Raw genomic sequence first — 19,963 nt, 5'->3', positions numbered from 1 at the left:
ATCCTGAATTAAAACATGTGGTACTCCTTAGTTCTCTACTAACTACTTACTAACCGAGAGTGAGGTCATGCCGGGAAATATCAAACTGAGGCTGGAACGTATCATACAGCAAAGCCGAGGTTTAATATTTTCCGGCATGACCGAACGGTCGAGGTTAGTAAGTTGTTTATTATATGGCATTTTTAGCTCTTTTCATTTTGTCAATGAAAATAAATGGTAGGCTAATTGTAGGTAGCTCTCAAGTCACCCAATTGCTTTTGATAGAAAGCGGACAACACGGTTCTGCTAAAATAGCTTTAATTCCAACACAAATAACGACTGTTTTAGAAAGTTAAAATGTCTTTGTCGCCGTTGATGTTTTCAGTGTCGTCTGGATAGTAAAACTCAGCTGACTCCTCGATATCGCTCATTTTGAAGATGACGTCAGAGGAGGGCAATAATAATCCGTATCAGACCGCGGACCGGCGATGAGGTCAATACACGGCTGGCATGACTACCCATTAGCCAATCAGAATGCTTGTACTGTCGTTGCCATTGTCTTTAGCTTCTGTAGCTGCCTGTGTTCTGTAGCTGCTTGTGTTCTGCAGCTGCCTGTGTTCTGTAGCTGCTTCTGTTCTGTAGCTGCCTGTGTTCTGCAGCTGCCTGTGTTCTGTAGCTGCTTGTGTTCTGTAGCTGCTTGTGTTCTGCAGTTGCCTGTGTTCTGTAGCTGCCTGTGTTCCGTAGCTGCTTGTGTTCTGCAGCTGCCTGTGTTCTGTAGCTGCCTGTGTTCTGCAGCTGCCTGTGTTCTGTAGCTGCCTGTGTTCTGCAGCTGCCTGTGTTCTGTAGCTGCTTGTGTTCTGCAGTTGCCTGTGTTCTGTAGCTGCTTGTGTTCTGCAGCTGCCAGTGTTCTGTAGCTGCCTGTGTTCTGCAGCTGCCTGTGTTCTGTAGCTGCCTGTGTTCTGCAGCTGCCTGTGTTCTGTAGCTGCCTGTGTTCTGTAGCTGCTTGTGTTCTGCAGCTGCCTGTGTTCTGTAGCTGCCTGTGTTCTGTAGCTGCCTGTGTTCTGCAGCTGCTTGTGTTCTGTAGCTGCTTGTGTTCTGCAGTTGCCCGTGTTCTGTAGCTGCCTGTGTTCTGTAGCTGCCTGTGTTCTGCAGCTGCCTGTGTTCTGTAGCTGTGTGTGTTCTGCAGCTGCCTGTGTTCTGTAGCTGCCTGTGTTCTGCAGCTGCCTGTGTTCTGTAGCTGCCTGTGTTCTGTAGCTGTGTGTATTCTGCAGCTGCCTGTGTTCTGCAGCTGCCTGTGTTCTGCAGCTGCCTGTGTTCTGTAGCTGCCTGTGTTCTGGAGCTGCCTGTGTTCTGTAGCTGTGTGTATTCTGCAGCTGCCTGTGTTCTGTAGCTGCCTGTGTTCTGGAGCTGCCTGTGTTCTGACAGATTGTCTGCTATAGACAACATGACAATCAAAGCCACACACATGTTGAGAAACAACTTACTTTAATGAGAAAAATGAAATGCTTTATTTTGAGCAAGCGCCGTTTTATACACATTAAAAAACGAATCGTTAGTGACAATTTACAGTACCGATAAAAAAATACATAAATGAAAGCTTGGGCTACTTTACATTTTCTGTCATTTGTGTCATACATATATATGTACCTACTTAAGGAAATAAAGTAGGCCTATACATGAGGAGACAAGCTTTTAAAGGACTGTGTACAAAAGACAAGAGGAATAACACAACTGCAACAGTAAAGGATATATCGCCATGGCTTTAGTTTTTTACAAATTCATCTTTCAACCAATACAACTACTGCCATGTAAACGAGTAGTTCTCTATTTGTTACTTTACAGGAACTTGATGCAAGCGGATACAAACTTTTAGATAGCGTTGTACACAACAGTTTCTCCCAAACAAGCGCCTCGCCTGAACAAATAAAAATCTATTTCTTTTTATATAAGAGTGTAATTACGTAAAGATATAGGTTATGACCATGCACACTAAACAAAGTATAAGTCAAACAGTCTGTAAAAACCTCTAGAGGCAAGGGAAACTAACTGGTGATGTGATCGATCAATGAAGACAATATTTTCGGTCCTATAATCAATGTGGTTGCAATGAGAGATTAGAAAAAATATTTTGATTTACTGAACCTTACATTTTTATTCACGCCATCTCAATAATTGAAGTACCAAGCAAAATATATTCTGTCAAAACCAAAGGGTCAGACTTATTTGGATTGGCTGTGTTTGACCCTCTCATTACTTGCCATGTTCAAACTCATTTGGGAACACCTAATCTGTTTTTTGTGAAACAAGTCTATGAATTCTTTGAAAGACTTCTCCTTACATTGTTCCAGATACTTGTGAGGGTCGTTTTGTTCAATGTAGTCGTCATTCATCTTCTGAAGGGTTTGGGCTGCTTTGCCACAGATGTGAAGCTTTAGAAGAGTCTCACATTGGTCACCGAGTTGCAGCGTCTTGTCTTGTCTCAATCTCTGATCAACCATGTCCAGCAGCTCTTTGATGTATTTATCACTGTAGTTCGATTTGCTGTTTAGCTTTTGTTCCAAGAAATCTTCACACTGTTTTATAATGGTTTGACAAAGGTCTTGTTGTAATGTTCTCAGCCTGTCACTGTCCATGAACCTCACTACTGACTTGGTCTTGTTCCACTTATTTCCTGATTTCAGAACAAACTCTTGTGTTCCACAAGTTTTAATGTCGGTTTTTAACAGCAACTTGTTGACCTGACTCCCTCTTGTAGATACATTTTTTCTCAGCATAGAGGAGGCTTCACTAGCAACGTCTTTTCTTTGAGGGGTTTTGAAATGCATCTGAGATCTAAATTGTTCCCACATACTTTCAAATTCTTCTTCAAGTGACTTACTGGACTCAGTGTTACTCCCTCTGCATTTTTGCAGCATATCAAGAACCTTCCTGTCAATTTTCTGTGCCAGTGATTGTTCAAGGTCATGTAATTCAGTCTTTCCCTCTTTGAGTTTAACAGCTTTCTGCAGTTGGCTTTTCATAGTGTCCTCGGTTTCTTGTCTTAAGCGATTGCTTCTGGTGATGAACTCCTCTCTATGTATTCCTAGAACATTGTTTTGGGCTTCTTGTGTTTCAAGATACTTCTGTAGTTTGTTTTGGATTTCCTGTTCTGTCGTGGAAACCTTCTTGGATGCTTCCCTCAACAAGTCCTGTAGCATGCTGCTGAGGGACATCTGGGAATGTTGAGCACTCATGGAGAAATCCCTGATTTTATTTTGAGCAGTTACAATCCAGGATTGAATCTCTGTATCGAATGACCATTCCCAAATGGTGAACTCATCCCTCAGTTTATTGTAGGCATCGGCAGTTCTGCTGTTTTTGAAAGTGAAGAGAAATTTCTCGTAGATAACCTTGCCCCACAAACTGTCAACTGACTTTTGTAAATCTGTCAAATCTCCCCGCTTCCTGCTTTTTGCGAGATCTTGCAGCAGTTTCTTTTTGAAGTTGTACACAGCCTCACTGTAGCCAGAACTGACCGTAGCCATCGGGGGAGTCCCATGCCAGAGTCCTGGGATGTAGGTGTCTTTAGTGTCTGTATCATACTCCATAACGTCCGTGAACCTGGTGACCTGATCGTCCTTATTCTCCATCATGGCTGCGGACAGCGTCACTTCGTCCAAATCTGACAACGTTTGTTTCTGTTCCCTTACGTGAGAATCTGATGTTGCAGACACATTCTGGTGGACAAAGTGGCAGATGGGCTTCCTCTCTTCTTCCAGCAAGTTCTCCATCCTAATAAAGGCGTGGACCACGATCTGCAGGATGTCCTTCATCTCTGCAAAGTTAACCACGTTGATGTTAAAGATGGTGACATCACTTAGTCCAATGACGAGGGTCGCCAGCTCGTTGTCGTGTTCGTAACTATCTGAAAGCTGGGCCAGTTCTGGGTCTTTGAGTCCTTCAGTGTCAATGACCATAACAAAGTCACACTCCAAGTCCTTCTTCTGTTCTGCGTCTACCTTAATAAGATGCATGAAAGCTCCTCTGGTGTTAAATCCACTGCTGACGGCAAACTTGACCCCAAACATGGTGTTTAGCAGAGTGGACTTTCCTGTGTTTTGTACCCCTAACACTGACACCACCTTGATTCTGCTTTTGGTTTCCACAAGATCATGAAGAGAAGTTAGCACATCTGATATCCACCTCCGTGGTATGTTTGATGCGTTTCCATCCACAAGCTCAATGGGGAAACCATCTAGAAGCATCTGGGCACACAGTCGAGGCAGAGTTTCCATCTTTTTCCTTTGAGGACTGTTCTCAGGAAGGCAGCAGGCTAATTCGTACAACTGGCCTAACTCGCGAAGGAAATGTTCAAGCCCCAAGGAACAATCTGAAATATGTCTATCCAAATCAGCAATTTCATCCATTTTTTCAGTGCAAAGGTTTTTGTAGCGTTTTCTTGAACCCGATAGACTCTGTCGTGAACGATCATCCAAATATATTCGCAGCCATTTGAAAAAATAGGATCTTTGAACAACCGGACTTGACATTCCTTGAACGAACATCTTCATAGCATCTGACATACCCTGACTTTGTTGTTTATTTCTCAGTTGTTCTTTTTGTGAACTCAATTGTCTTTTGTACGCCTCAATGTTTGTTTCACCTGCTTTTAGAAGTCTACATTCCTCTTTCTCTAACTTGGAAAGCTCTTTCCAGACTTTTCCTTGTAGTGGTAGCTGTTCTTCTTTGAATTTAACAGTGTCTATAATTTTGTTGGTGATTCTTTCAGCCAAGGTCTTAGCTTGCAGACAATCAGGATTGTCTTCATCGACTTCAATTCCAAACTGTCGAGCTATACTGGCCATCTCTTCCATTTTAATGTTGTTAGAACTTTTCTCTATGATTCTACCAATAGAAAACTTTAGCTTTCTCACAACTTCTTGATCATTGTGTTTCTTCCGTGCAATCACGTTTGTTGGATTGATGGACATTTTCTCTGTCTCAGAATTCACAACCAGAAGCAACTCGGCTTTTGGCTGTTTGCCTTTCAAAACATGCAAGGCAGCCTCTGAATTATCACAGAAAATAACAACTGCTATAGACGTTTCACACAGGAACGAGAACTGTGTTTCCAAACGTCTAATGTCACCTCTGAGATTTGCCACAGCCATTGGATTACTTAACATGTCTGTATTGTTTTTACTTGGAAGGTACCAACTGACCTCAACCAACCCATCTGAAATCTTCCTTGGGACATCGCCACACTCCATCCCCTCATGAACAAAGGTGTCATGGTACTGCTGAGGATTGCTTATTAACTTGTTAACAATCTGGGACTTGGAGAGTCGATCTTCTCCTAGTCTGACAAAGGACACCATGGGAATATCAGCTTGTACAACTCTCTCCTCCGTTGAGAGATTTGACTCTGCCTCTCTGGGTGGGAATTTCTTGATCAAGTCCCTCAAGGTCCAAAGCATCAGGGTGTTTTGTCGTGTGTCACAGTTGGGTAAGAGGAGAGGAACAGCAAACTGACACATGGACATTTTCAGAACCATCTCCTGCTGAAGGAAGCTATCTGAGCACAGAAACATGGCTGTTGTAAGGTCAACAGGATTAAAGGCATCAATGTTTTCCAGTTTGTCATGACTGTCTAGTGACGAATATGAGACACTGTGCCCAGACGGTAAACATTTGACGACTCTGGCATTTGCATTTGCCAACATAAGTCTCTTTAAAAAGGCCACTGGTACTGATGTAATTGGCTCATCTGAAGTAGTGTTTGAGTTTATCTCAAGGACAGTACTCAACGTAAGCTTGTGGTCATAATGTTCTTTCAGTCCTGTCTTGGACAGCATCTCCCTGAGGCACGATCCTGTAAATACATAAAAAAGGAAACATAAATGTGTTTTAACAATCCTTATCCTCAAAATGCAACAACACAACATTTTCATTTGAACTGAACACATTTTTAAGTCTCCTGGGGTAGAGTTTTTAAGGTAACTTGTTGTGTGTGTGTGGGATATTTGGAAGGCTCAGTAATATTTAATAGAATATTCTGATAAATGAATCTGTCAAAAAGCACACTTTTTGGCAGCCCTTGGCTCATAGGGGTGTGACCCATACTGTATATACATTGTATCTGGTAAATTAACTCGCGAAATAACTTTGTTCTGCTTACTTGTGCTGAAAGTATGTGACACAGGTTGACTCTTCAGTCCGCACTCTAAGACAGAGCAGACACTGACAGAGTACTCAGAGGCAGGTCTCAGGTCAGAGAGAGTGATGCTGAGTGAGGAGGTGGTGTTGGTGATGTGTTCATCTGTTCCTGGACTCTGGTAGGAGACCTGGTACTGGAGTTGGGTCTGGTCCATTCCATCTGGCTGTTCCCAGCTCACAGTGGCTGAGGTGGCGTCCACTGAGACAACTGTCAGCTTGACTGGAGCAGGAACCGCTAGGGAGTGAACAAGATATATTTAGAAGTTAGAAATCAAGTGTCGATTATCCAATAATAATTCTACTTCAAGACAAACCAGAGTAGTTACATTAAATAAATATTATATTAAACATGTATTCTCCTGTTTACATTATTGTAATCTACATTGGGGAAATGGTTTGGTGATGGAAGTAACACTACATTTTGAGGGAACCCTTGCAGATGATCTGCAGCAACAATTGATATGAACAGGCTTGTGGAGGATCATATGAATGGTAGTGGGCAGTTTGTTAATAGCTCATAGGTGTTTAGCTACAACAGTTGAGGATCAGAGCAGCTCCAGACCACCAAGAGAAAACCCTTCAACATGTTACCCAGGACGATCACGTACTAGTGTAGATGGTCACAGAAGTATGTTCACTTCGTTCCCCGTTGCTCAACACAGTACAGACTCCGACAGTGTACTGAGTCTCCGGCTGCAGGTCGGTCAGGGTTCTGCAGCTGTCTTCGGTGTGTACTGCCTGAGGCTCGGACCCTGGGCTGCTACAGGTGACCAGGAAGCTCTGGGGAACGTGATCTATTCCTGGAGCCTTGGACCACTGGAGACGCAGCTGAGTGGCTTCACATTGCATCACTTTAATTTCTCGAGGAGGAGGAACCACTGTTGGAAGGGGAGATGGGAGAAGCTTGTTTTTTAATTTTATTTTAATTTCCACAATCTGAAAGAATATAGAACTCTAAGAGTTACTCTTACCCACTGTTACTTTTCAAGACAATCTAAAAGTTACTGTACCTGTAGTTACTGTTTTAGAAACCCAGTCACTGAGGTTTTCATTTTCCCCCTCTGTGAAAACTTGGAACTCATACTTCTGACCAGATTGGAGTCCGGTTATTTCTACTTTGTACATGTCTTTCACTTTAAGGTTCTTCTGTTCTCCATCACCCTCCCAGGTCACTCTGAACATCTTGGGTCCATCCTGACCTTCAGGAGGTCCCCAGGTCAGAGTCACTGAGTCTGGCTTCACTGACAGGATGCTGATCTCTCCAGGAGGGGGCAGCACTGACACATAAAGGATGATAAGGAAGAAAACAATGAAGAGAAATATGGTCCATCCAAATACACACAATATATAACAGCACATTTGATCAAATTGTGTAAAAAGTAAAATAACTGATGGTCAGAGGTAAGAAAAACCAAACAGGCACACTTACCATCAAATGAATGTAATCTTTTGTGTCGCTCCTCATGAAAAGTCTTTTGCAACGTAAAGAGAAGAAGGACATTACTGTTAGTTGGTACATCAAATGATAATGAACAAATACTTAAACGAAATCATGTTCCACCTGAGGATTATTTCTTTTGGGGGGGGTATAAGAATGTCCATCAAAATCCACAATCACTCATACACAAAACAACAAAAAATAACACAAAGATAATTGTTGCCACCTGTCCGTCAGACAGTCCAGTCTTGTGAAAGACTTCATGTCCTCTGTGCTGTGTTGCAGAACACAGACTGCAGATCAGCATCTCGTCAGTCAAGCAGAACACCTCCAGGGGCCTGTTGTGTTCGCTGCAGAGTTGCTGGCGTCTCCCCACATCCACCAGGGTGTGGAGCTGGAGTTTAGGGACTCTGTAATGGTCCCTGACGTGGGTCTCACAGTAGGAGATACTACAGGTCACACAGGTCTTCACTGCCTTGAGCTCTGAGCAGATGTCACACAGTATTTTTCTGATTGGAAATCATAATCAGGAGAAAGACACACATTGAGACAGAGTTTTATGTTGCCCGATACAAATAATAATGCATTGCTTTACAATGTATCTCTATAAAACATAGATACATCAGAATCTGAATTTGGTTCATTCGCCTTGTATGTTACACAAACACAGAATTTACTGTGGCAGGAAGGTGCAGACAATTAACATATATGGATCTTAAATTAAGTTAAAAAAAGAAAGTGCAATAGTTAAAATAATTCTAAGAACTAAACATTTTAAAAATTAATAAATTTATACATATTTAAATATAACTATGTATATAAAAATGTATACAAATATGTATAAACTTATATAGGGTGGCAGAGCGGTAGGGAATCGGGCTAGTAATCTGAAGGTTGCCAGTTCGATTCCACGCCGTGCCAAATGACGTTGTGTCCCAGGGCAAGGCACTTCACCCTACTTGCCTCGGGGGGAATGTCCCTGTAGTTACTGTAAGTCGCTCTGGATAAGAGCGTCTGCTAAATGACTTAAAGTAAAAGTATATATATAAAATGTTTAAATATATGTTATTTATATATATATATATATATATTTTAATTATATTGTGGTTTTATGAATTACACATGGAAATACATGTAAAACGTTACCAATTAAAGATTTAAACGCAAAAAAAAAAGAAATCCAATCAAATATAAGCAAGCCATGAATAATAAATAATAAAATGGTGAGACAATCCAAAAGGTTTAACTTACCCTGTATTTTGTGAGTTATCGGACGACAAAGATGATACAGACACAGATAGCTTCAAACCTGGTCTGTAAACCATATTTAATGTTATTGAAAAAAAGACAACAATAAAAAAGTTGAAGACATTAAAAGTAGAATAAAGTCTCACCCTGCTCCTTTGAGATCAGAAGAAATTTCTGATTTACTGCTTCCAGGAAACACAGATGCATAACCAGAGCATAAAGACCTGTAAATAACACAAAGACACTCATTAAATATAAATACGTTTCAACAGACGTTTCAACATAGTTTGTGTTTTCTTGCTAGTCACTACTGTTTTGCACTGTTACAGGGCCTCATTTATTTTCCAAACATGTGGGACAAAGAGACAGTATGGTGATGTTGAGCATGAGGGAAAAGACATTAAATGGATTTAAATGGAAGGTAAGTGTTTCATTAGGAACAGGGAGGGAGTGTGGGAGGAGGCAGAGGACAGTCATTCACAAAATCCGACTAAATTTCAGGATCAAGGATCACTGAAATGTATTTGAACTCTTGGGGATTTGGGGGACTTTTACTAACAACATCTTATGTGTTAAACACCAATAGGAAAATTGTGAAACATTTGTATTTGTATTTTAGACTCCAATAGGACCTCCGGTTTATATTTAACTTTGTGAATTAGAATGATAGAATGCTCATTTCCTAATGATAAATAAAGTAGGGATAAAATCTCACCTTGAACCTTTGAAATTTAAAGGTATATCAATTGATTCAGCAATCTTCAAAGGATTACCGTCAGACGTAGACCTTGATAACAAGTAAATAGTAAAAGAAAGATATTCTTAAGATAAAATCGACTAAATGTAATTTGTAGTAAATGTACCCTTTGGACAAACGTTATACTATCACCTGACACTCAACACTTCACATCGCCTTCTAACAGCCGAATATGGGATAGGATCTTGTATTACTACATAAATAAAGATTACAAAACATACTTTGCTTTGTCAAAAACCACATCCTCCGCTGGACGGTCCATCGGCTCTTCCTCCATCTTTCTCCTCCTCCTCCCTCCTTCTCTGGGGTCTGTTGTAGGATACAAATTCAACCTTTGGTTCCTGGAACCACAAGCCATAAAAACAACCTTCAGACTATGTGAGAGGAACAAATTGAATAATTTCAGCTTGTATCAGTGTCTGATAAGCCTTAAGAAGATACAGAGGTGATAAAACAGTTCCCGATATTAAATATGTAACCAGGATTTTTTACATTCAAACATAAATATTCTAGAAGGTCTGCCAGGAATACGATTATAATATAAATATTATATTATATATATATTAGAGACATTATTAGGTAGCTTAGTTTGTGTCAGTTGTATCAGATGACATCAAGAAAAGCAGTTAAAGTCCAACTAAAGACGATGTATTCATGTGTCAGAGTGTTTAAATAACACACCTGAGACAGAAGCAGGAGTCTAGTCTTCATTTACACACAAACCAGGACTGCAATACTGGGACTCAACGAGTATTGAAATGATTGAATATGAAAATGTCAAAATCACCAACCTGAAAGAGTTACTCCTTGAAGAGGCACATGTGCTCACGGAACATTCTCCTAACGCTTTACTTCAATCTGAGGTAAGATTGAAGGTGTGGTACTTTTTGCCCTTTGTCCTTCTGGAAAACAAAAGATTATATTACCTTATGAGATGGCGTGTAATTCGTCAATGATTTATAGATCACTGATAGAACTGCCTGAAAACAAGTACATTATAAAAAAGGGACATTTGTTAATCAGAATACTCAGCCAGTTTTCAAACTCTGAATACTCTGCATGTCCTGAATTGGCTGTTCTTTCTGTACAGTATTAATGGTCTGTTCTTACTGTAGTACAGAAAAACAGACATGTTTCCCCCTCTGATGTTAAGGTGAGGAGGTGTGTCATTTAGAAAGAGAAAGTAAAGATGGACATGGACCTACATCTGACATTCAACATGTAAATCATTTGTCATTATTGGCTATAAAAAGACCTGGGTTAATTGGTTGGAGTAGAAGTAAAACCTTGGACAGAGAAAATGCAGTTATGTAACAATGTCCCCTCTCTCCAAATAAGAATAGACAACAGATGAAGCCCCATAAACTAAACTGAATCCTTGTATACTTTAGAAACTCATCCATTACTTCCTAGAAACAAGGCAGTGGAAGTTGGGCGTGTGTGTGAGAACATCAATGCAACTACATCTTTATGTTTGACAACAGATCCAGGATGAATGGTGTCAAATCCGATCCAATCAGCTTTATTGTGGGCAGCTGTTATTATTGGAGGGGGTTAAATATTGCCCAAACAACCACAACAAATTCCCTTATGGTTTAAAGGAAGATGGGAAACTGAACAGTGTATTAACATGAACCAAAAACATGGCCAATACAAATATAATTATAGTTATTTGACTCTATGGGTTAAATTAGAGCAAGAATGGTCAAAGTAAGGTTAAAATGAATATACATTTAATAACATTGCAAATGAATGAAATCAATTACAAGGCAAACATGTTACAAAATGAAGGTTAACTCTTACCTACACTACAATGATCATTGTAAATCAGAGAGACAGGGTGAGCAAGGAGAATGACTACAAGGACAAGCCAGAGCTGAGGAGAAGGTCTCAAGAGATCAAGAATCCACAGAAACGCTTCACATTTCCCTTTATACACAAGATCAACCAATCTGACGACTTCTTGACCCTTACTCATCACATATGACTAGCAATGCGACAGTAAAATTACACAATAAGGTGTGAGAGCCATCAAGTTAAGGCCCTGTCCAGGAACTCCAGATTTTAGCATACCTGACATGGGCCCACACAGTGGGCTGCAACACTGCTCTCAACCAACCTGACATGGGCCCACACAGTGGGCTGCAACACTGCTCTCAACCAACCTGACATGGGCCCACACAGTGGGCTGCAACGCTGCTCTCAACCAGCCTGACATGGACCCACACATTCGGCTGCAACACTGCTCTCAACCAACCTGACATGGGCCCACACAGTGGGCTGCAACACTGCTCTCAACCAGCCTGACATGGGCCCACACAGTGAGCTGCAACGCTGCTCTCAACCAACCTGACATGGGCCCACACAGTGGGCTGCAACGCTGCTCTCAACCAACCTGACATGGACCCACACATTCGGCTGCAACACTGCTCTCAACCAACCTGACATGGGCCCACACATTCGGCTGCAACACTGCTCTCAACCAGCCTGACATGGGCCCACACAGTGGGCTGCAACACTGCTCTCAACCAACCTGACATGGACCCACACAGTGGGTAAGCTTCTAGCAAGGTACAGGAAGTGACATGGGCCCACAGTGACCCTACGTTTGACACAAACAATACTTGTGACATTGAGGCGACAGAGAATAAAACCAAGCTTAAAGTTGCTTCAGAATTGACAGAGAAGGGCTCTTATGTGTTATTGTATGGTTTAAATTTGACTTTATTCTAGGAAACAAGCAATATTCACTCTGGACACACAAATCAACTGTGGGTCAATTGTTCCACAGGACCAGCTGCAATATAAAGTGATGTTAAGTGCTGTCATTCCACAGATGTGTGTGTATGTTGTTTTGCAACATTAACTCATGCCTAATTTCTTTTTACGTTTTCTTGTCTACTTTCTCTTTACCTGTCTGTCTCTGCCTGTCTCTCTATCTATCTGATTCTCTACCTATCTCTGTGTTCTCTGTCTTCCTGTGTCCTTCACTGCCTGTCTCTCTATAGCTGTCTTGCTACCTGTCTCTCTAACCGTCTATCACTGTTTATCTACCTGTCTCTCTATATATCTACCGACTTACTTACTGTTAGTCGCTCTGGATAAGAGCGTCTGCTAAATGACTAAATGTAAATATATCTTTAGTATTTAAATGATTCAACTAGTATTGACTAAACTAGTATTGAAATGATGGAATATAAAAATGTCAAAATCACCAACCTGAAAGTGTGAATCCTGGAAGAGGCATATATGCGCACTGAACAACGCTTTACTTCAATCTGAGGGGAGAGTTATGGTGTGATACTTTTCGCCCTTTGTAAACACAAGATTATATTACCTAATGAGAGGGCGTGTAACTCGTCAATGATTTATAGATCACTGATAGAACTGCCTGAAAACAAGTACTTTGTACATTATAAAAAAGGGACATTCGTATTTATTAATTATTAGTATTATCATTAAGTATTGAAATTATTGAATATGAAAATGTCAAAACATTTTTTTATAAAATAAAAGGCTTATGGCCTGCACCGGTAGCATTGGCACCACTCCAACAGTCACTGCCTCAGTCACTGCCTCAGTCACTGCCTCAGTCACTCCATAAGTCACTGCCTCAGTCACTGCCTCAGTCACTGCCTCAGTCACTCCAACAGTCACTGCCTCAGTCACTGCCTCAGTCACTGCCTCAGTCACTCCAACAGTCATTGCCTCAGTCACTATATTAGATTTTAAAGACACCCTGTGATCCCCTAGATCAGTGGTTCTCAAACTTTTTACATCCTGTACCACCTCAGAAAATTTGACTCTCCAAGTACCACCATTATGCACCTCAATCAGCACGTCCTCCCGCCCTTGGGGAACCTGACAAAGTCCCCATGGATGTGACACACAGTGGACGCAGAGAGTGGATCTTTAATCAGCAACATTTTATTCGAAGCTTCTAGCAGGGTACAAGAAGTAAGCAAAAAGCGGGCAGAATGATCAACTTCACATATTGCTTACAGAAATATTTCTCCCCTTCCCACAAGACAGTGATGTTTTCAATGTCACAACGATCTATCTGTCTTTGGTGGGAAACAGGACTTTGGCAGCCCTTTCAGTTTTCCTCAGCTCTCCATATACAGCCACGGTTCACCTCTGCCGAGTTTCACCAGGCCGTTGTGTCCACACACTGATCAAAATAAACTGTTTTGCTGAAAAGCGATTAATCTGACACCAATTATATTAAAGCAGGAAGAAGGAAGAATACATTCAGCCAACATGTTCACACAGGTACCTCGGGTACGGCTTTACAGTTGAAATTGCTTTTAGTTTCAGAACTTTTCAGTTTGTACAGAACATTACACTGTAAAACATTTCCTTTATGTTCAATTGCGGTTATTTTGAACTTCTCATAAGGTGGAATCAACACCTCTTCCTCATCAGTGCCAAAACAGGAATATTTCTTGAGGTAAGCGCCGTAGCACGTCTCAATCTCAAAGCAGGTTTTGTCCCCAAAATCAGTCAAATCAGTTTTCTTTGAACTGGAAGCGAAGAATCCAAAACGCATTTCAGTATTAACTTCACCTTTAAACTCCAGCTTTGTTCTACGGTATGTGGTGACACACGTTGGTTGGTTCTCTTTGAGGACACGGATTGCGTCGGACAACAGGAAGTGCATGGCGTGGTAACTGAAGCCACTTGTGTACTCTGGCCCCTTGGTTCTTACTGCGTTGTTGAATTTACTATATAATGTTGATTCAGCTGTGTAAGCATATAAAGCCTTGAAATGATCTAATTCGAGATCCTTGTCTACAGATTCCTTTTTCTTGAACATTTCATTGGCACAATTTGTTTTCCAAAGCGTCTTTAACTCTTCATTTTCATTTAATTCTTTACTTAAATATGTTTTGTAAATAGTTTCTTTCATGTCTACTGCGCAGCCTGTGTAGGAGTCATCTACAGAGTCAGGGGCCATGTTTAAAGGGATTTCTTCTCGCTTTTGGACGCCGGACCTCTTAGAAAACGGAGAGATCTACACAGAGGGAACACAAACAGAGCACTGATTACAGGTTACATCTTTTAACCTCCTCTTTGTTTTTCTTCATCTGTCTTTCTGTTGGTCATCTCTCATTTACTCAAATAAACTCAAACACACTGAGAACCATGGGCATTGCTAGACCCTTTTTACTGGGGCAAGTTTATTTTAATTTTAACAATTTACTTTATTAGGGCATTCATTTAGATTGATAATCCCGGAAAAAAACATAGTATCTGACTAAACGCTTGTAAAAGCGACGCAGTTTAACCAAAAACCCAAACTGATGCATGCCACAGAAGTCCATGTCCGCTCGCTCTTCTGTGCTTGCTGTAACAGCCACTGCAGCGACACACACAAGTCCAGGTGTCGGCACACAAGTCAGATTTGAGGTAGGCTAAGAAAACATTACAAAACTACAAAAAGTTTCTAAGTAACAGGCAAACCGATCACCTTATTTTGACTCAAACATAATAAAAAGACGAATCCAACATGTGTTATTACATGAAGCTAAAAAAACAGTAGGCCTATTTGACTTACCACGCGGTCGTATAAACTATTGATGTCCCCACCAAAGCTGAAATCAAACTTACGTCCCTGAACTGTACGTATAATGAGTAGAGGCCTGTACCCCAGTAGAGCTTTATGTCTAGCAACGTGCCTGCTTAGAACAATACATACACTAACACAGTAACAGGGCAGCATCTTAAATTAAGATTAGATTCTTAACCACGGTGTGACTACAACAGCATCTCACCACCATAGAGTCCACAGTCAGGATGCAGACATGGAGGAGGATCAGCAGGGAGAAGATCATCTTGTCTCCAGGTGTGACGGTTGAAGCTGCACCAGGGTAGAAGAAGCTGGAGACACAACGACAGGTATCCATTAACATCAATAAATTTGTTTTTGTTTACACAGGGGCATCGAAGTTACATGATATTTATGACATTACGACATGTGTATTCGTGTACGCCGGGATGTCGAAGTGAAGAAGTCAGTCACATTTATTTTCAGTTGTAGGGGTCTGGGGCCATACACACAATAAAGTTTTCACAAAAAAAAAACTGTTTTTATGCAGTTTGGCTGTTCGTTTACGCGACAACTGCGTTTTGGTCCCTGAAAACGCTAACTTTTGAAAACAGGTTTCAAAATGCAAGTTTTTTGAAAACGACACCGTCATAATTTCTGTGTAAACAAAACACGAATGTGTGAAAACTGATGTCATGCCCACGAGTATTACATGTTTAGTCTACAGGCATGCGCGCAAGAGATTACAAACCACAATCCCCTCTGTGGAAGAATCCTGGTGATGTACGCTGGCCATAGACTGCATGGACGCCGGCACGTTCTGTTTCTGTACAAAGTGACGGCGCCAACTACTCAACGTCTTTTGATGTTTACGCAGGTCCATGTGAAAGGGGATTGTTTAGACAATGTTGTCGTCTGTACGCAAAACTTTTTTTTAAATGCTCAGAGGAAAAGAATAACTGTTTTTAGTACACTGGTGTAGTGTAAATTTACCCAAGGTCAAAAGACAGCACTGGAGCCTGATGCGAAGAGTTTCTTGTCTCACAAAGTCAAAACAACAAACGGATGAGCAGGTTCTGGAACTAACTGCCTTCTGCTCTCCTGACATCGTCTTTTAAAACCCCTGAATGTCTCCGCCCCTTTCAGTTGTCCAAGCCCCTTAAAAAAAATACCTATGTATATTTGGCAAATTCTAATGGTCTCACGAATTTGCCTGGTCATCATGTGTGCGGCTCAAGTGGCGAGTTACCAACCTAAGCAAGACCCCATTAAAACCGGGACTTCCTAAAAAACTTTTTTTTTAACTAGTGGAATACAAGATACAATAGTTATACTGGATATAAGGTACAGTGGGTTTATCTAAGGAACAATTCACATAGTTATTTTAATTGCACACAGAGTACATGCAAAACACTTGGACTTATGACATGATCTTATGCTGCACACTCCTGGTCTCACAGGATTCTTTGTTCAGATTTATCTTTCCGTTGGCCTATGTAAATTATAATGCCATCTCACACTGATAATCTTACTTGTTTTTCCACTGTAGGTACATCCTTATCTCTTCCACACACTAAAACCTAGTCTGACTTTATTCTGAAATAATGATCACAAAACTAACACAATGAAATACTTGGCTGAAGGCCGAATACGGTAACAGCTTTTCGAAAATGTTATTTAGTGTACAGTTTTTATACAGAGCATAAGTTTAATAGTCTAATATGTTTTTTACTTTTTTGTCTTGCTTGTCAAATAAAAAAACAGTTCTTTAAAACTGAAGATTTTTTATATTTTCCCACTGAGAAGTGAAATTGGTTCCTTTTTAGGGAGCCCCATGTTCACCCAAATGACTGTAGGCGTCCGAAGGCTGTGCAAAGGCACCACTTCCGGAATGCGTGTTGCAACATCCATGATGGTCAACAGATACCCTTTCCTGTTCTGGGTTTGGGGCAGAGGGCCAACACAATCTCTAATAACCCTTAAAAAGGAAGACTCCACTGGTTTGGTCTGCAATGGAGCTGAAGGATCAGAATGACCAGCCTTCCCTGCTAACCTGGGAAGCAGAAGCACTTCATGTCTAACAGTGGGCAAAAAAAAAGGCTTTGACACTCATGCCAGTGTCTTCTCGATACTAAGGTGACTGGAAAAATGAATTTCACGTGCGTGCTTCGATTCCCCAGCCGGGCAGGACCAGGGCCAGACGGTCAGCAGGCTGCCACACACATCAAAATCTCAAGCTTCCCAAACTCGCAGACCACCACATCTTTACTCTCCTCCTCTGTCACAGCTCTCTTCCACTGTAGAGCCAGCGAGGGATCCTGGCGTTGTTCCTGAATCATAAACTCCCTAGAAAAATACATTGCATCTGCCACCGGAGCCAGGGAGGATCAGTGCCAGGTAGGACCAGAGCCAGGTAGGACCAGAGCCAGGTAGGACCAGAGCCAGGGAGGACCAGAGCCAGGTAGGACCAGAGCCAGGGAGGACCAGAGCCAGGTAGGACCAGAGCCAGGTAGGACCAGAGCCAGGGAGGACCAGGGCCAGGTAGGACCAGAGCCAGGTAAATTGCTGTTCCAAGGCTCAGTGAATCAAGTCACATAATGATAGAGAAGTGAGTTGCATGCAGTTATTTTAGTGAATGTGAAAAAACAAGAATAAAAAAATCAAAGTCAACTTTATTGTCAATCAGCCCAGCAACAAGTAGTTACACAGACAGTTTCCCAATACTCTAAATTTGCAACTAATACAACATTGATAACATTTGACAATAATGCAAACATATATCAGGTTAAAAACAACATATATGATAAGAACAACATATAAGAGCAAAGTGTGAGTGCTCAATAGGTGGGTGGGGTCTATGCAGGGCCGGTCCTTCCTATAGGCGACATGGGCAGCCGCCTAGGGCGGCATGAAGAGGGGGGCGGCACCCCCGGGGGGCACCCCTATTTGCGCTCCGGGGGGGAGGGGGGGGGACGCTTGTGATAAATCTTGCCTAAGGTGCCGAATGTGCTAGGACCGGTACTTGGTCTATGGTGATAGTGATGGTAGGAGGGTGAACAGTTTGTGTGCTGGGTGGGTGGGGTCTATGGTGATAGATAGTGATGGCTCTCTTGCGGCAGCGGGAAATGTACAAGTCCTGAATGGATGGTTAGGCTGATCTGTTGATCTTCTCTGCTGTCCTCACCACTCTCTGCAGGGCCTTCTGGTCAGCAGCAGAGCTTCCGCACCAGACTGAGAGGCTGCTGGTTAGGATGCTCTAACAGAGCTCTATTAGAGAACTCATGTCATGTGCTAAACTCTTCCTTAAACACTTACACTGACTTACACTAAACACTTAAACCACTGCTCTCCTGTCTCCAACTACCATTGTGCACGATGAAAAGAGTCCCCAGGGAAACAAGCGCCTCTTAATCATTTCGGGAGGGGGTCGCTTTGGATAAAAGCGTCTGCTAAATGAATAAATGTAAATGTAAGACGTCCAGCTTCTCTGTCACTGTGAGTACCCAGGGTCAAAGGTCACCATACCTGTGCCTTTAGTAAGGATTCTAGTAGAGTTCTACACAATCTACCCCCCTCCCTCATTCTCCTCTTTCTCCTCCCCGTCCTCTTCTTTCTCTTCCCTTCCCCCCCTACTCCTCTTTTCCCCTTCTCCTCCTCCTCGAGCAATAAGCAAAGCCGTTACCTTGACAACACTCACCACAACATCGGCTGGGCATCGCGTTCTGAATGCTCCAGGGTGGCCTACTAGTTAAGACTTGGGGAAGAGCTTGTCTGTTGCTGTTGAAATTAAACAAATGTTGCAACCGTAGAATTCATCCTACTGGCCCTTTAAGTGTTCAAGAACGCTGTGACAAGCATTGTGCAGCGTTTTATGTATAAAGCAACGTTTTGAAAGAATTATGAATTTAGCTAATAATCAACACAGAGGGAACATTGGTGTAGGCTACTTTGTTTTTAAACAACATTCATTTAAACATTCATTTAAAACGCGGTGTGAATCGGTGAAACTCACTCCTCAGTTATGTAAAATGCCACCCGCGTCAATGAAGAGCTAGCTTTTCTTTGGCGTAGTTGGTAGTAGTTGCGCTTGGCAAGTCAGATGTGGCAGGTTTGACTCCCGATGGCAGTGAACAATGGCCCTGGCGGAGCAAGACCGCGTCTCTTACACCCCCGTTACACATACATACATTTGTCTGTCTTGGGTATTGAATTAATATTGTGGATGCGATGAAACAGTTGACATAGGGAAAAAAAGCAATTTAGCAGCGATCACTATAAAACACCTTTGTGGTTAAATACGTGGGTCAATATGTAACTTCACAAAAATATTGTAATAGCTATACAGTAAGACTCGGATCCAGAATGAATTAAATGGGTGGGCATTTTTGTTACGGTGTAGTACAGAGTGGACCCAAACGCAGCACAGATACACCGAGGTGATTTATTGGGGTGTAGTCCTGGGTTGTGGTCTTGCGTGGTGAACCAGCCGGTCGGCAGGCAGACAGGTATGGGTACACGGATGACGATCCCGGCCACAAAGAAAACAGGTTTACAGAAGGCAAGTAGGCTAAATCAAGTAATCCTTGAGGATCTTAAAGTGCATACTACCACAGTAGCTGTGACAACGATCTGACAAGGAGTGGTAGGAAAGCCAGGTTGAAGTATTACATCTACATTTAGTCATTTATCAGAGCGACTTATAGTAAGTACAGGGACATTTCCCCCGAAGCAAGTAGGGTGAAGTGCCTTGCCCAATGACACAACATAATTTGGCACGGCTGGGAATCGAACTGGCAAC

At 41.9% G+C, this 19,963-nt stretch overlaps 2 protein-coding genes across 3 annotated transcripts; both read right to left on the bottom strand.

Annotated features, from left to right (window-relative positions):
• Nucleotides 1-1,667: 1,667 nt before the first annotated feature.
• LOC124484456 lies at nucleotides 1,668-12,889 on the bottom strand. Its single transcript, XM_047045371.1, has 13 exons — nucleotides 12,837-12,889; nucleotides 10,409-10,519; nucleotides 9,839-9,958; nucleotides 9,576-9,647; nucleotides 9,007-9,084; nucleotides 8,864-8,926; nucleotides 7,839-8,121; nucleotides 7,604-7,646; nucleotides 7,185-7,451; nucleotides 6,783-7,052; nucleotides 6,204-6,409; nucleotides 3,884-3,973; nucleotides 1,668-3,560 (listed from the first exon to the last, which is right to left on the bottom strand). Exons 3-13 carry the CDS (start codon nucleotides 9,892-9,894, stop codon nucleotides 2,199-2,201), a joined length of 2,790 nt encoding a protein of 929 aa, XP_046901327.1. The 5' UTR covers nucleotides 9,895-9,958; nucleotides 10,409-10,519; nucleotides 12,837-12,889; the 3' UTR covers nucleotides 1,668-2,198.
• A 659-nt stretch (nucleotides 12,890-13,548) lies between these two features.
• Nucleotides 13,549-16,253, bottom strand: LOC124484603 (erythroblast NAD(P)(+)--arginine ADP-ribosyltransferase-like). 2 transcript variants are annotated; one of them, XM_047045589.1, is made up of 3 exons: nucleotides 16,159-16,253; nucleotides 15,392-15,497; nucleotides 13,549-14,631 (listed from the first exon to the last, which is right to left on the bottom strand). In XM_047045589.1, the coding sequence occupies exons 2-3, from the start codon at nucleotides 15,449-15,451 to the stop codon at nucleotides 13,882-13,884; spliced, it is 810 nt and encodes a 269-aa protein (XP_046901545.1). In that variant the 5' UTR covers nucleotides 15,452-15,497; nucleotides 16,159-16,253; the 3' UTR covers nucleotides 13,549-13,881. The 2 variants fall into 2 exon arrangements, with proteins under 2 accessions (XP_046901545.1, XP_046901546.1); XM_047045590.1 differs by lacking the exon at nucleotides 16,159-16,253 and having other exon boundaries at nucleotides 15,392-15,509.
• Between the last annotated feature and the right edge of the window lie 3,710 nt (nucleotides 16,254-19,963).

Source organism: Hypomesus transpacificus, chromosome 22 (assembly GCF_021917145.1).
Source record: "Hypomesus transpacificus isolate Combined female chromosome 22, fHypTra1, whole genome shotgun sequence".
Classification (NCBI taxonomy): domain Eukaryota; kingdom Metazoa; phylum Chordata; class Actinopteri; order Osmeriformes; family Osmeridae; genus Hypomesus; species Hypomesus transpacificus.
The sequence above is the reverse complement of the archived record's forward strand: the minus strand, read 5'-3'. Positions and strand labels throughout refer to the sequence as shown.

What these genes read in the sequence shown, in the direction of transcription:
- LOC124484456 (XM_047045371.1), bottom strand. Translation starts at nt 9,894, where the DNA reads ATGGAGGAAGAGCCGATGGACCGTCCAGCGGAGGATGTGGTTTTTGAC. An exon ending in GTGGTTTTTGACAAAGCAAA is followed by an intron (nt 9,648 to 9,838) that starts GTATGTTTTGTA and finishes CTTGTTATCAAG; the next exon opens with GTCTACGTCTGACGGTAATC. An exon ending in GACCTGCCTCTGAGTACTCT is followed by an intron (nt 3,974 to 6,203) that starts GTCAGTGTCTGC and finishes TTATTAAGGTAG; the next exon opens with ACGCAGAACAGAAGAAGGAC.
- LOC124484603 (XM_047045589.1), bottom strand. Translation starts at nt 15,451, where the DNA reads ATGATCTTCTCCCTGCTGATCCTCCTCCATGTCTGCATCCTGACTGTG. An exon ending in TGACTGTGGACTCTATGGTG is followed by an intron (nt 14,632 to 15,391) that starts GTGAGATGCTGT and finishes CCCTCTGTGTAG; the next exon opens with ATCTCTCCGTTTTCTAAGAG.